Source organism: Perca flavescens, chromosome 1 (genome assembly GCF_004354835.1).
Source record: "Perca flavescens isolate YP-PL-M2 chromosome 1, PFLA_1.0, whole genome shotgun sequence".
NCBI lineage: Eukaryota > Metazoa > Chordata > Actinopteri > Perciformes > Percidae > Perca > Perca flavescens.
The window spans coordinates 36,748,945-36,764,990 of NC_041331.1; the positions used below are offsets into that span (position 1 = coordinate 36,748,945).

The 16,046-nt window shown below is 42.0% G+C and overlaps 1 protein-coding gene across 3 annotated transcripts in view; it reads left to right on the forward strand.

Annotated features, from left to right (window-relative positions):
• The window catches only part of lrp4 (low density lipoprotein receptor-related protein 4), a 140,325-nt gene that overhangs the window by 70,253 nt on the left and 54,026 nt on the right, over nt 1-16,046 (forward strand). For all 3 annotated transcript variants that reach the window (XM_028573797.1, XM_028573805.1, XM_028573814.1), the window contains exon 3: nt 12,567-12,683. In XM_028573797.1, the coding sequence (XP_028429598.1) occupies nt 12,567-12,683 (117 nt within the window). The remainder of the gene's footprint in view (nt 1-12,566; nt 12,684-16,046) is intronic.

Genomic DNA, 16,046 nt, shown 5'->3' on the forward strand with positions numbered 1-16,046 from the left:
GTTCACCATGCTCTCCTCCCACCTTCCCCGCTGTTCCAGATCATCCTGCATGTTATTTATCTCCCTGCATTTCACTTACAAGAGTGCAGGACACACACACACACACACACACACACACACACACACACACACAGAGCATGGGCACACTTTTGGAGTCCTGCTGAGTTGAAAGCAGAGGGGGTGTGTGTGTGTGTGTGTGTGTGTGTGTGTGTGTGTGTGTGTGTGTGTGTGTGTGGGTGTGTGTGTGTAGGTGTGTGTGTTGGGGGAGGTGTGTGTGAGATGAAATGGAAGAGGTAAATCTCTGCTTTGCATGATTGAAAGCACTGCATGAGGTTTGGCTTCCTCTGGTGTAGGCTCACACAAGCCTGTGAGGTTTGGGAAATGGGTGTGTACTAAAGAAGTCAAATGCACACACTCTCAGTTATACACATGCCCATGCCCACTTATGTGTGGACCCTCCACTGGATGCATTTCAGTATATCTGTGAGGTATACCAGGGCCTCATGGTGGAGTTATATCTACCATATTTATGACCCGCTGACTTGGTATTCAGGACTTCGTAATTGTTTGTTTGTCATAATTATCTCATGAATTGTCACCTATGCTGATGTTTTCAAAAAATTCCGAAGCCTGTGGAACTTGCTATTTACCTATATTTTGTTGTTCTGCAACGTGATGGCGAAATGCAAGAAGCCCAGAGTCATTCAGCATTTCTGAAAAGGGAACGAGGCAAAGTCTGTTATTGTTGTCAGTTGCCTAGCAACAGTGTAGTGCGCTGTACTTGACTTTGGAAATCACAGCCCATTGAGTTCATTAAAGGTCCCATGACATGGTGCTCTTTGGATGCTTTTATATAGACCTTAGTGGTCCCCTAATACTGTATCTGAAGTCTCTTTTATATAGACCTTAGTGGTCCCCTAATACTGTATCTGAAGTCTCTTTCCCGAAATTCAGCCTTGGTGCAGAATTACAGCCACTAGAGCCAGTCCCACAATGAGCTTTCCTTAGGATGTGCCATTTCTGTGTCTGTAGCTTTAAATGCTATTGAGGTGGAGAGAGGGGCGGGGCAAGGTGAAGGGTGGGGGTGTGGCCTTGACCAACTGCCATAGTTTGCTCATTTGCAAGCCATGATGTTTCTCTCTTTCTCTTGGGCGGGGCCAAATTCTCTGGGTGGGCAAAGCAGAGAAAGGGGAGGTAACCTTTCCCCTTATGACATCATATAGGGAAGATTCCAGATTGGCACCTCTGAGCTTTCCTTTTCTCAAAGGCAGAGCAGGATACCCAGGGCTCGGTTTACACCTATCACCATTTCTAGCCACTGGGGGACCATAGGCAGGCTGGGGGAACGCATATTAATGTTAAAAAACCTCATGAAGGGACATTTTCATGCCATGAGACCTTTTTAAAGAAGCGCGCATCAGTTTTAAGAAAAGGAAAGTCTTGAATTCAAGTCCTTCAAATGTGTTGAATGCTGTTGTTTGCTTCTTATTTGCTTTTGAAACTATTGGACTTGATGTTTAAGAATATAATATCTTTCTGGTGTATTTCATCATACACAGGGCAGCTTTTAACAGCTTTGGTTATTTCAGTTTAATTCAGTGTTAACCTATATACGCCTACAGATTTAAGATCAATTAAAACCTTATTATTGTCAAAATGACAGAATAATAAAATGTGTCTGACATTCATGAAAACTAGTTAATCATGAATTTCTGACATGCATGTGGACAAATCTGATCCAGTTTAATTTGAGCTTTTCAGCAAAGCAACTCTAAATAAAGACTCTTATCTCCAGATGTCAGTCTCTGAGCCTGTGTCTGTTGCAAAGTCTTTTAAGGGTGAGTTAGGCTTTTGAAAAGGTTTAAGAAATGTCTCTGGCTTAAATGACTAAGTCTAATCTTGACCCTTAACCCTAGATCAAACTTGAAACTAGTATCGTGAACAAAACCAGTGAGGAATGAGTGCAGCCGCGTCATCGCTCCAACAATCCTAAACTCACACTGGTTCTCACAATGGCGTCGATACAAACTCTCACACACACTCGTAAAACCACCAAAAAATAAGAAATACCCCCTTCCGTTCCTTTAATCTACCACTCTCTGCGGTCCTGGCCAATCGGAGAGAAGCTGCGACCGCGGGGGCTCAGCTGATCCGAAAGCAGAAGCAGAGAAGATTAGGACCCCATTCCATCCTTCTCTATGTGTCAATTCATCTCTCTCCATCCCTTCATGTATTCCTCCCTCCATACCTCCCTCTGCCTTGGCATCCTTCTTCTCTCTGCCCTCTGACCACGGGAAACCTGCAAAACCCAACTCACTTTTCTTTTCACCCGAAGGCTTTCTCATTTCTTTCACCCTATGTGGTCGAGATTGTTCCTTCGCTTAGTTTCTGTCTTCCTGTCTCTTTCTTCACGTCTTTTTTTTTTTTTTTTTTTTTTTTCGTCTTTCTGTCTCGAGATATGGCCGTAGTTGTTTGGATACATTAGCATAATCCTCCTCCTCCTTTTTCCTCATCCGCCCCTCCTAATGCTCACCCTCTCCTCCGCCTCCTTCCTAAATATTTACTCCCTGCTCAGTAAATGAGGGGAGCACACTTGTTCACACAGAAGAGGACATGATTGGAGGCTGATTGAGGGCAGAGAAAGAGACAGAAATAGGAAGAGACAAAGAGCTTGTTGGCCTGGGGCCTGGCTTTACCTTCTTTGTCAATCTTGTATAAGCTTGTTTGAGTGGATGTTAAATGTGTTCTGTGTGTAATTCAACACAACAGAGGTGATGCATAAAGGTTTAAAAGTGCTATGTGGAACAATATTACTATGTAGAGATGGGCAATATATCGATATTATATCGATCTCGTGATATGAGACTAGATATCGTCTTAGATTTTGGATATGGTAATATTGTAATATGGCATGAGTGTGGTCTTTTCCTGGTTTTAAAGGCTGCATTACAGTTAAGGGATGTCATTTTCTGAACTTACCAGACTGTTGTAACTGTTCTATTATTTGCCTGTTCCACACTTAGTCATTTTAACCACATTACTGGTGATTATTTATCAGAAATCTCATTGTGTAAATATTTTGTGAAAGCACCAATAGTCAACACTACAATATTGTTGCGGTATCAATATCGAGGTATTTGGTCAACAATATCGTGAGATTTGATTTTCTCCATATCGCCTTTGATATCGCCCAGCCTTATTACTATGTATTACAGATATGATTTTAAAAATAAAGGATCATTTTGACCTTCTATAGACTATGGATTTATCGGTAACGAAAATAATTGTTCTTTTTACCCTTGAATTACTACTAAAATAAACAACCATGGTGGAGAACATTAGTTGGTGTGCTACATGTTGGAAAGTGATTTAAATTTTTTTTTTTTCAGAAACTGACAGTTTGGCTCATTGCTCTGGAAGAAAAATGTCCTAATATATAATATCTCCTGTTATTGTCTTGTAAAGCAAATTCTATCCCTTAACATAGGTTATTTGTGACCAGTATATGGATGGGGACCTTTACAGTTGAAAAATAAGCTTGACAAGTATATGTAGGGGACCTTTACAGTTGAAAACTAAATTTAAAGAATTCCCCCCAGATTTTAAGCAAAGGATGTCTACACATCTCCCAACCAGCAGAAAAACAGTCCGCTAAATTCCGCAGATTTTTAAATTCTGGATTCCTGCTGAAAATTGAAAGAAATTCTACAGATTTTATGATAGTATGGTTATTACATATACATTACCCCAAAATCCGTCCATGCAATAAGCAGTAGTAGTCCAACATTATTCATTATGCATCAACATTAATTATTATTAGTTAATAATCTCAGACACACTGTGTGTGTGTTTGTGTACTATACTAAAACGGAGTATGTCACTTAATTAGGTTTCTTGCCTGCTTGATTTTTGTGGTTAAGTTCCAAAAATATTTAGTCTCTGCTACTTTCTTAACCCTCCTGTTGTCTTTGGGTCAAATCTGACCTGTTTTCAAAGTTTCTATATCAGAACATTTGGGTTTCTTTCAAGCAAATTGCCCCACAAGTAACACAGGTTACATGAAACGCTCTTCACAAGTAAAATTAAGGATCAGTTCACTACCTTTACTGAATATTGGGGAGTTTTATTTAATTTCATAGCATTATTCTGACTAAACTTTGACAGTCTGTGGTTATCCATCAACATCATCTGATCGTAAATATTAATCAGTAATAAAAGTAGACAGGAGGATGAGACAGTGGAAATAGTGGAGACGACAGTAATCTGAAGGTGAACCGACCTGTTTTGGACTGAAAGAGAGAACCTCTATTAAAGCTCCTCTGATGAAATATTCTCAGTAGACTTTCAGACTCCTCTATCACTCTCTGAAATCCATATCTGTTTTTCAGTCCGAGAGATACCTGTCTCCCTTGTGAATACACATTACATTACAATTGTCCAGGGCCGATTATCAGTCTATCCCTATCACATGTTGAACAGGACTGAGGTGGATATGTAAATGTGGCAACTGTATCATTTTCGGTACCATTGTGTGACCTCCACAGATCATAGCGGTAAAAAAAAATACCAGCTCCAGCTGCTGCGGTTTGGCTGCTTCTTGGGGAGGGAGAGGCAACACAAGTGGATCAAGCTGTGTGATTTACATGAACAAAGTGGCAGCTAGAGATGATGCATCTCCCTTCTACGAATCAATCACCCACCTTCTGCCGTCGGGATGAGTGCGTCAAGCACTTTTTCTTCAGCTCTGCCTTTCTTTGTGTATTCATCACTGTAATTTATAATCATGCAACTGCAATACTTCTTTTGCGTTTTGACAGCCAGACAAAATACAATTTGCAGACATCACCTTGGGCTCTGAGAACTTGTGGTATGCCCGTGTCATTATCTTTAAAAAAAAAAAAAAAAAAAAAAAACGTTTAGCTATTGCTAGGTGCAACTATTGTTGAAACACTAAATTAGCAGGTTAACAAGGAAGTTTGATTTGATTTGTTTGGATGTTTTTCAGTCAACTTGCATGTTTCACACACAGTTAACCGGGATTCTAATCTTTGATTCTAAGCTCTGTATTGAATGAATGAACTCAGCCACTTGTTGATCGTATCGCTCCCAACGAGAACTCTTGAGGTTAACTGGTGACACTGCTGATGTCTGAAGTAGACAAATGCATTCATCTCATGTTGCATAACCAGACAGACAACCGCAGCTGTGTTTGCTTTGGTTGAATCAGGTGTGTGTGTGTGTGTGTGTGTGTGTGTGTGTGTGTGTGTGTGTGTGTGTGTGTGTGTGTGTGTGTGTGTGTGTGTGTGTGTGTGTGTGTGTGTGTGTGTGTGTGTGTGTGTGTGTGTGTGTGTGTGTGTGTGTGTGTGTGTGTGTGTGAGATCACCTGCCTAAACTGCACCGAAACCCATGCTGTTGGCTCAAAGATGGTCCCGTTGTCTAGCAGTTGTCAAATTATTTTCAAATGTTATTGTCATATGCACAGTAAGGAGATATGTTTCCCTGTACAATGAAATATCTCGTTCTGGATCAGAAAATCGGGAAATTATATGAATATCCATAATCACCCGAGAACGCTGATTTTGGGGATTCTGATATTTAATGTAGCAACTCAATCAGACCACAATATCCACTTGGAGGTAAAGGGATGTCAAGGTGCGACAGCCATGGAATTTATTTATTTTGTATTAAGTTTTCCAACAAGATATTGCATGTATTTTTGTCCAGTCTTTTTCCCACTCTGACTCAAGGTTGCCTCTTTACCCCCCTTTTGAAATTGTTTCCTTTTGTTGTTGGATCTTTTTTTTAAGCCCTCTATTTCAGTATTAACCTCTACGTTCTGTTTTATAAATGCCAAACTAATTAGGCCTATCCTTGGTCAGGTAAACAGTCAAGTAGCCCAAAGTAATAATCCATGTAAAGAGATGAATTATCGGCTGCAGGTGGGTGTCCAAAGGACAGGCAAGGCAACGTTAGAGAAATTATAACTTAATTTATCCAGCGACAGATAATCATAATAGTCCTCTAATGTCCTCATTAGACGGAATCAGAGTTATTTCCTGTCATTCAGCCTCTTAGGAAGAAAAGGAGTGGGTTGCATGGATGTCAGCACTCAAGTGTTTCTCACTGGTGTCAAGCACCCGGCAGAGATTCGTCATGGCAACGGGCACAATTGGTTTCTGCTTTAATCGGCCTTGATGGACAGTAAAATGTCTTGTGACGATGTCTGCAGATCATTCAGTATGAGTACGGCGCATTTTGTACGGAAAACCCCTCTACATTTCAGAGGGAAGCTTTATCCACTTTGACCAACTCTCCTACTTTGGTATTCTACAAAACAGACGGTGATAAAGAAGTAAAAAGATGGATGAACAGTCATAGGGGTTGAGTTTGATACACCAGACTATGATAAACACAGATTGAGAAGGCCAGCGAGCATAAGTCTGCAATCTGCAGCGAGCTTTCAGCGCGTTTAGGAGTGCAGAGTGGCGTTGCGGCTGTGATGAAGCAGGAGGTCTGTTTACTGTAGAGGTAGAGGAGGGTGGAGAGAGTCCATCATGCAGGCCACCGCCGGACACATTGCCAAGAAAAACTCTGCAGGCAGGGCTACTCTGCTCTGACGGACTGAAATATGCGCTGGCTACCGACCAGAGCTGCCCAAAATCAGATAAGCCGCCTCTGTCGGGGCCGGCTATGAGAGGCAAATAAAGAGTGAGCGCAGCGGGAGAGACTGAGACGCATGAGAAGGAACAGAGGGGATTAGTTTGAGTTGGAGATTTGGTGTTGTGGCAGGACAAGGGAGATTCTTTGAAATTCTGTTAAAAAAACAAACAAATTATAAGCCCTTACAAACAAAAATGTCCTGCACAGAGTCAATTTAACGTGTTGTGAAGGACATTTTCTGCTTTCTGCTTTCAAATTTTCATCCACTCCGATGCTACCCAATATTAAGCGCTTCAATTAGAAATATGTTGTTTTTTCCTCCTATTTTGAGTTGTGATAAAATCTCCTGTCTGGAGAAACGGCATCAGCTGATAAAATCCCTTGGTCAGCGACGTTTAGGCCTATCGGTCACGAGAAGCAGACGTGAGTAGGAGACGTCTGCTCCTCCTGTCGGTGCAGTGGCCGAAAATCCATGTTGTAAATGTTTAACCTTATCTCTAGTGGTGTGTTCTTCATGTTGCGAAATACCTGTGTACTACCACCCTTACACTTCCTAATTATATAAAGTCTGTATCTCATAGAAAAGTCAGTTTATTCCACATGCAGCCATCGGCGATGCAGTCATGATCCGATACGCAGCACAAAAAGCTCACGGTAACCTTTACCATCCTACAGTTTTATCTGAAAAACAAGGAGACTTTAAGCTATAGTGTGTAGTTTCTGTGCTAGTTTCTTCTGCTGCACTCAAACTCAGTCGTGTGTGTGTGTGTGATGGCTGCTTGATGTTCAACATGGTGTCAGAATAATAAAAGTAGACAGGAGGATGAGACAGTGGAGATGACAGTAATCTGAAGGTGAACCGACCTGTTTTGGACTGAAAGAGAGAACCTCTATTAAAGCTCCTCTGATGAAATATCCTCTATCACTCTCTGAAATCCACATCTGTTTTTCAGTCAGTGTCCCTCTCTCTCTCTCTCTCTCTCTCTCTCTCTCTCTCTCTCTCTCTCTCTCTCTCTCTCTCTCTCTCTCATCTGTCCATCCTCCCATCCGTTGAGCCGGTGTGATAAGCGATGTTTAGGCAGATATATTGGTCCCATTAGAGCCACTCGATTCAGCTGCTCTACAGCAAAGGGGAGGCCATTAACTCTGCTGCTCAAGGCCACTTAAAGACGCACACATAAATCCTCCTAAAGATGTGGGACACACACACGCACAAACATTTTATTTACCTTTCTTCAAATGTTCAGGGTAATGCTGGGTTCTTATTGCAAGAGGCCCTTGTTTACTGAGGACTACAGTAGGGTTTAATATTTTTATCGAAAATGAAATGAATCAGATCCCGGGAAATAGACAGCCCATATTCCGGGAATCCCGGGAAATGGCCGAGAAATGGCTGTTTTTTTGGTTTGTTTTTAGCCCAAGTACTCTATCGATATCATTCAAATATGCGTTCCCAAAATCCCAAACTGACATTTTTTTATATTATTTGTATAATTTTTAGGACTAAAAATGATCAATTCTGCTGCGTGATCAAGTGAGCTGCGTGCGCGCTGCAGCGTGACATCTGCTGCAGCGCTAATTATGAAATGCCAGGTGGAATGTCTGGGACTTGTCTTCTGAAAATCTAGGCAACCCTTAATCAATGTTTTATAGAAATCTATTATACAAACTAACGAAATATGCTTAAGTAAACCATTGAATGATTTCTAAACCATTACGTTATCGAAATCCATTCTGTGGCTGTTGAGGATGTGTAAGAGGCTGCAAACGGGAATAATCCCTCGAAATTAACCAAATACTAATACGCCTTATAAACCGGTCACACAACTTTCACTGAGCTGTTTCATTGTCCGGTCTTTCAAAATGCTCCCAAACAAAGCTGGCCGCAGACATCATTAGCGGAGCTAGGTAGCCCAGCTGCGTAGTGCGTGCTGCGTAATGAACTTCTTCTTCTTCTTTTTTAATGAATGAATGTATTGAGCCTATGTAATGATTTAGGGAGCCTGTATTACCGTAGCTACCGTCGCCTGCATCGTTACTGTATGAGAATAATAGACACGACGCACTCCTTGCCTTTTTTTATTTTATTTTATTTCCCGTTTCCGGTCATAACATTTCCCGGGAAACGGGAAATGGGTTTTGATCAGATTTCCCGGGAATCCCGTTTCCCGGGTTTAAACCCTAGACTACAGTGATCAGCAGCTGGTTAGAGCAGAAATCACATTACAATTTTATAGTGCGGTCAGTTAAACGCGTTATTAATGGCGTTAACGCAAACCCATTTTAACGGCGTACATTTTTTTTATCGCAAGATTAACTTTCTTTTTGGCCCAGCAAACTTTGTTTTTGGCTTTTTTCACATGCTGTTGCAACAACTAGTAACGTTAGAAAAACTACACCACCGCACCGGATCTAGCTAGACCGGAAACACAACAACAGGCACGCTGCACACACTTGTTTGGGCTTGCGAGCCTGCCAAAGAGCAGGAGGCTAACGTTACGTTAGCGCCGTGGGTGCTACAGATTCTCGGTCAGCCTATTATATTGGGGTCCAGGCAGAAACTCAAAGCAGGATAGAAGAGTACGAGAATATTTAAAGGTTTTCTCTTTTAGTCCAAAGCAGGTTCTTTTAAAAATGAAATCGCTGCTTACTGAAGACTGTGTGTGAGCGGTGTTATGGTCAGTGCACGCCGTGTGTGTGTGTGTGTTCGTGCGTGTGTGTTCGTGCGTGTGTGTGTGTGTGTGTGTGGAATGCAAGTGGGAATTCTGTAGCCCGGATGAGAAAAGCCCATTGATGAAGGTTTGTGTTACTGTGTCACCTGGAAGGACCATTCTTGGTTGTGAATGAACTAGTCACATTTCCAAAAAAGTTTGGAAAATGAGTGAATCGACTACTATTATGTCAATGTGCTCAAGAGAGTGTGGCAATATTACATAATTAATGGACCAGAACGCGTCGTGCATCTGACGTCGGTAACTTGTGAAATGTAACATATTTGATGTGGTTTCGCTTTGGCATCGTTCTGTCAGCGCTCTTCCTTTTTTCCTAGCTACGAAAATATCTACATCATCAATATTGTTGTCAGCTTGAGCACAGTGAGTACACACCCCCCCTCTTTTTCTTTTGAGGTGGAAAAAGATTCTGAGAAATGTAGAAATGAGACAGGTGGAGGGAAAGTAGGAAAGTAGTTACACAGGAAGCTAGAATACAGTGTCCACTCTGTGTTGCGTGTTGCTCTTCAGGAATCACACAAAGTTAGGAAGGTGTGCGCGCGCGGGCCTCCAGAGGAATGCTGTGGTAGCGAGAAGAGTAGCGCTAACCTGAGCAGAATCTGTGTGATAAGAAATGTCAAAGCGCCCTGAGCCCTTATCAACCTTCCCAGCATGCTCCCTGCTGATCCGATACCAGTACACAGGCCCCACCTACTGCGTGTCCTTGTGTGTGTATGAGTAAGAGCAAGGGGAGTATTTATTTGACTACAATTTGCATCTCTCCCAATTTGTGTGCCTCGACAGTTCAGCGCTGTGGATGAGTGTGTTTATGTACAGTGTGCAGCGACCGTTTGCTTATGTCTGCATGTGTGTGTTTGTATGTGTGGGTGTCAACACAGCACTCTCTTCCTCTTCTTATAAGCTTTATTATTTATTGAAATGTTGGGAAGCAGCATTTTTCTCCTTTTGTGTAGGCCATAAATCTGCTGACACCCAGTCGGCGATGCATCGAACGGCTTCAGTTTGACAAAGAGGTTTTTAGACGTCATGCAGGCGTTGGAACCATTTTTCTGGATGTTTTGCTAATGGATCGCTGCAAATTTTACTTCCTGTTCAGTTCCAACTTATTGCAGCAGTCCTGGCAAATATTGCACTCAAACCTTATTTTATTTAGGCTGAGCTTTGTCTTTAAAGGTCCCATGGCGTGAAAATATCACTTTATGAGGTTTTTTAACATTAATATGAGTTCCCCCAGCCTGCCTATGGTCCCCCAGTGGTTAGAAATGGTGAAAGGTGTAAACCGAGCCCTGGGTATCCTGCTCTGCCTTTGAGAAAATGAAAGCTCAGATGGATCTGGAATCTCCTCCTTATGAGGTTATAAGCAAAGAAGTAAAGAAATGGATGGTATAATTTAGATAATTGTTTGCAGAAATGCATTGTTTATGGAAATTTAGCCCAACCACCATTGTGTAATTTAGGGGGAAGGAGAGTTCTCTCTCTCTCTCTCTCTCTCTCTCTCTCTCTCTCTCTCTCTCTCTCTCTCTCTCTCTCTCTCTCTCTCTTTGTGTTTCTCTCTGAATAATGTAATATCCATGCAGGGGTATGTGGGTCAGTGGGGCTTTACTTCCCCTGGAGACCAGAGCCACACCCCAACACACACACTCACACACGCCTTCTTAATTCACTCATTGAGCCCTGACTCGTCCGCCTGTCTGCCTCGCTGGTTAACTCGCTGCGTGACGTCATACATTTTTCATAAAGTCTGCGTTGTTCGATCAATATTTCATATCTGGTATTGACAGGCGAGTGAGAGTCCACGGTGAGTAGTTGCTGCTCCCCTCCCTTCACTTCTCTCCTCCCTCCCTCCCTCCATCCCTCTCTGGCCTGTAATTAAATTAGCTCTGTCTGTGGATGACAAAGGGCCAGTCATTGGGGCTCTGCTTAGACAGCGAGTAGCTGCACTTAGAGCGGATATGAAGTTAAGGAAGGAATGCGCTGAGCTGAGCTCAGTGCTGCTCTCAGGGTACAGAGGTGGGAGAGAGGAGGATGCGTGAGTCCAGATCAGGCTCAGGCTCTGGATGAGCTGAGACCAGACAGGGAATGAAACCCCTCCTGCTGCATTTAAAATGTGTCTGTCAAACTCTGAGCTTCACTGCAGCAGTCAGCTGTCATACAGGAGTGATGACTCGGTAAAATCGGTAAAAACCTCATCGCTGTGTTGGCTCGACATCACATCTGACAGAGTTTACTTACTTTTAGTATACTGTATTTGTTGCGCGACTAACGATTGTTTTTACTAAGAGTCTGTCGATTGATTTTTCCATATAATATCAGAAAATAGTGAAAAATGCCCATTGCAAGTTCACATATTACATTTGCTTGTTTCGTCCAAGCAGCAGTCCAGAAAAAAACTTGGTGTAAAAATCACAGACGACAATGAAAGCGGGCAATTCTTCCCATTTCAGAAATCCAGATTCAGCCAAATAGCTAATTATCATCTGGAACTAATGAGCATCTTAACGTTAACAGTAGGGCTGGCTATTGGATCTCAAAGCTCTTACCATACTGACAGTCAGGTATGGTAACGTTTTTTACACGTCAGGTCAGATCTATAACTTTGTTTACGTACAGTATTCTTTAATCATATCATTTAGACTGTATTCTATTTTGGTAAAGGTGTTGTGCGGCTGCTTGTATTAGGAACTTTTGCTTCTTTTGTTCAATGACGAAACAGTTTTGTGGAAAATCATGTTTATACTTCTCATGGTAGGGTAAAAAAAAAAGTATTGTATTGGTACTGAAATTACAGTATTTTTGGAAAGCAAGCATATAAAAAAAAGAAGTAAAGACACTGTTGAGTTCAGTTCTTGATAGCAGTTGTCATTATCATAAACAGCATTGCAATAATCAAACCTTTTTCATCAATTCATACGTGAAAGGCAAATCATGTATATTTCCATACAAATATGAAACCAGCAGGGAATAGTTTAGGTGAATAGTAAAAATGACATATGATAAAAAAGTCAAACCAAAGCTAATAAACTGACAGAAAAGCATCAAACTTAATATTGTAGTATACCTCCTTAAAAACAACTGCTTACTCTCCTCTGTCTTCAGTCTGACATTGTGTTTGTCAGTCTGTCTGTTTGTTTGTTCCCGCTGATAGACTTGTTGTCTGGCCTTGTTTGTTTGCAGTGCTTCCGACCTGCTCGCCGCTGGACTTCCACTGCGACAACGGCAAATGTATCCGTCGCTCCTGGGTGTGTGACGGAGACAACGACTGCGAGGACGACTCTGACGAACAGGACTGTCGTAAGTACACTTCCTCTCTCTTGTCAACGCTCACACATGGACAGACGGTGGCGGTCACATTGACACACACACACACACACACACACACACACACACACACACACACACACACACACCACCTTTCAACATAATCTGACAGGCTCAGGGGGATGAGTTATTAAAATGGACAGATGTTTGAGGCAGCCATGTGCAATGAAGTGTTTGTTTTTTGAGTCTGAAAGAATTGTGGCTGTCACACTCATAAACACACACACACACACACTGGCGAGAGAGCAGCACTCCCACGGTCACACAAGACTCTCTGACATTTGCCCTTTGTTTATTCCATTCCAATGATTTGTGGAGGTGCGTGTGTGTGCATGTGTGTGCGTGTGTGTTGAACCCAAAATACCCCTCAGCTGCTAGCCAGGCAGAATGTGGCCTGCAGTGGGTGAAGTAAGGAGACGGTCTGCTTCTGCAGTTGTATATGAATTGCTGCCTGGTGGATAGGTGTGCTATCTATCTTTGTGAGCACCATTTTAAGTTTTACAGTGATTACAGTTTTGGAAAGGGATAGCCAATTCTGCTAATTTAAGAAGGAGCTATACAGTAAAAGTAGCTAGTTTAAGACAATCTATGCTACAGCAAAAAACTTCCAACTTTTCATTCTTCCCCTTCTGCCAACATGAATGCAGCATTAACTTCCTAAACAGCCATTTGAAAAGGTGAGTAACTGACTTATGTCAGTTACTCACCTTTTCAAATGGCTGTAGATTGTCATAGATTGTCATAGATTAGCATAGATTGTCTTAAACTAGCTACTTTTACTGTATAGCTCCTTCTTAAATTAGCAGAATTGGTTTGATTTGTCTCTTCCGGAGCAACAAGGGCTTTGCAGCCATTTCTATTTTAACGCTTCTGTAGTTCTTTTCACAAAGTGGAAGCTATTGTAGTTGTCAGAAATTTACAACATCCTTGACTCTGAATTACAACTAGGAGGCTGACTTGAAAGTTGACATATGACATACTGTAGGTGTTGAGTTTGACAACAAAAAAACGTGCGCATTAACCAGACAGGGATGGTCTAAAATAAATTCAACTAAACTGTTGCATTATAGGAAATGTAGGCTCCACTTAGTATCAAAAACTATGAATTACTGCATGTCTGCATCTAATGTCTGTTCAAATGTGTGATTTATTCTTCGAGTCACCTAACTTTATAGAAGTACAATGCTAAATGGCAAAGAATCCCTTTAAGGTCAGAATAAGGTTTAGGTTAAGTTTAGGTTAGGGTTGGGAGGTTACAGTAGGGAAGTGTGTGTGTGTGTGTGTGTGTGTGTGTGTGTGTGTGTGTGTGTGTGTGTGTGTGTGTGTGTGTGTGTGTGTGTGTGTGTGTGTGTGTGTGTGTGTGTGTGTGTGTGTGTGTGTGTGTGTGTGTGTGTGTGTGTGTGTGTGTGTGTGTGTGTGTGTGTGTGTGTGTGTGTGTGTGTGTGAGAGAACACATTGTCCTCTTTTAGTCTCTGTATTTACCCATAATGACTCAGAAGGCTCCATGTGTGCCATCTGATCCGTGTGGATGTACACTGCACACCAGTCGTTCCATCACACTGTCGGTGTCAGTTTGGTGATTCACTTTAATCACACTTAACACTCTGTGCAGGGACCGAAATAGTTTCAGGGAGTGACGTGTTCCTGATGGAGACACCACATGGCAGAGAGAGTCTGCCGTGTCCTCTTAAGTGACTAACTTTTATTGAAAGATCAATACAGGCTCTTGTTTAACCCCTCTACATCTTCCAGTGGCTATAACAAACTTGAGTGTAAAGGATTGTCAACCACCAACAAGTTGTTTTCACTCATTGTCACATTTTAACATCAATAATTCTCTCTGTGTTGTTGTTAGGTATCGTTGATTTATCAACCGTTTGCCCTTTATCTAGCACACGAAAGCTTATTTTCTCATTTGTTTGAAATCATTTTTGAGTTTATCAGGCTGCTCACAAGTACAGAAGAGAAAGCTAGTGTGGGAACAACTGAATTTTGGTCAAACACTGAAAGGAGTAGTTTGACATTTTGGGAAATGGGCTTATTCGCAATCGCTTCAGAGCTGTTCCTTGAGTTGTCTGTATGGTAAAGTATTAATTTACAGACAGTGAATGCTTAGCTTAGCATACTGTAACAAAAGCAGGGGAACTCCCTGGAGTCTTGACGTCACAGTGAGGTTGCAAGGCAATCAGCGGAAATGATTTTTTTATTCCAGTCACAGAATGATGGCAAATGGCTATACGGTTAGATTTGGTGGAAACGGCTCTGCTCTTTGATAGATCTCTCAATGAATCACAACAGCAAAGATGATTCTGCTTGGAGCTAAGCCCCCTTCACGAACACATACTTTAACATTAGATCTTAGTAAAAAAAAAAAAAAAAAAAAAAAAAACGTAACACATAAGCACAGAACCCAAGAACTTGCCTGAGGACACCGGTGGAGGAAGCTTTTAAGCAGAAGAAGAAGGCTTTGTGTGTTTGGTTAGCTCAGGAGACTCCTGAACTAGCAGGTGGATATCTGCAGGCCAGATGGACCGCATTGTCTAGGAACATAGATACAAAATCTCATGTAACCATGGTTGTGTTTGCATTCTAAAGGTGTGTTCAGACAGAAAGCCAAGCAAATCTTCTCCACACGTCACTGGCTGGACCATTTGTGCAGTCTGTGTTTATTCGGCCCAAACAGCCAATGTACCAATCATACAGACTGGGTACAGATGTTAGCTGATGTTATAAGCTGGCTAGCTGTGTGTGTGTGTGTGTGTGTGTGTGTGTGTGTGTGTGTGTGTGTGTGTGTGTGTGTGTGTGTGTGTGTGTGTGTGTCTGCGTGTGTCTGCGTGTGTCTGCGTGTGTCTGCGTGTGTCTGCGTGTGCCTGTGTGCTTGTGCATGTGTGGTCAGCTGCATGCCTATGTGTATTTTGGTGGAAGCTCAGCCTCAACCTTAGCGTGATAAAATGAATGCATGCCGAGACGAATTTGGTCATTTTATTTTTTAAATACATTATCATGAACTTAATTGTTGTAGTGGACATTTTGACCTGTATGTGAGCACTAGATGAAAATTCAGATGTTCCACAATGCTAAGTGTAGAGCAGTAGTGGTAGTGTGTGAAATGAAATGAAATCGGCAACTTATGTGGTGAAAGTGCGGCGTATTTGAAAAAATGCGGCCCCCACATAAATATGCGGACTATGGCTGATTATGCATTGAATTATGCGATCGCATAATCGCGTTTTTCGGGAGGGACTGATAAACCTATGGGAGTATCAGCAGCAGAGTGCGGGCATCTCATTCTTTTCAGTTGCCGCAGTGGTAGTGTGCCTGCAAATTTGAAGATGA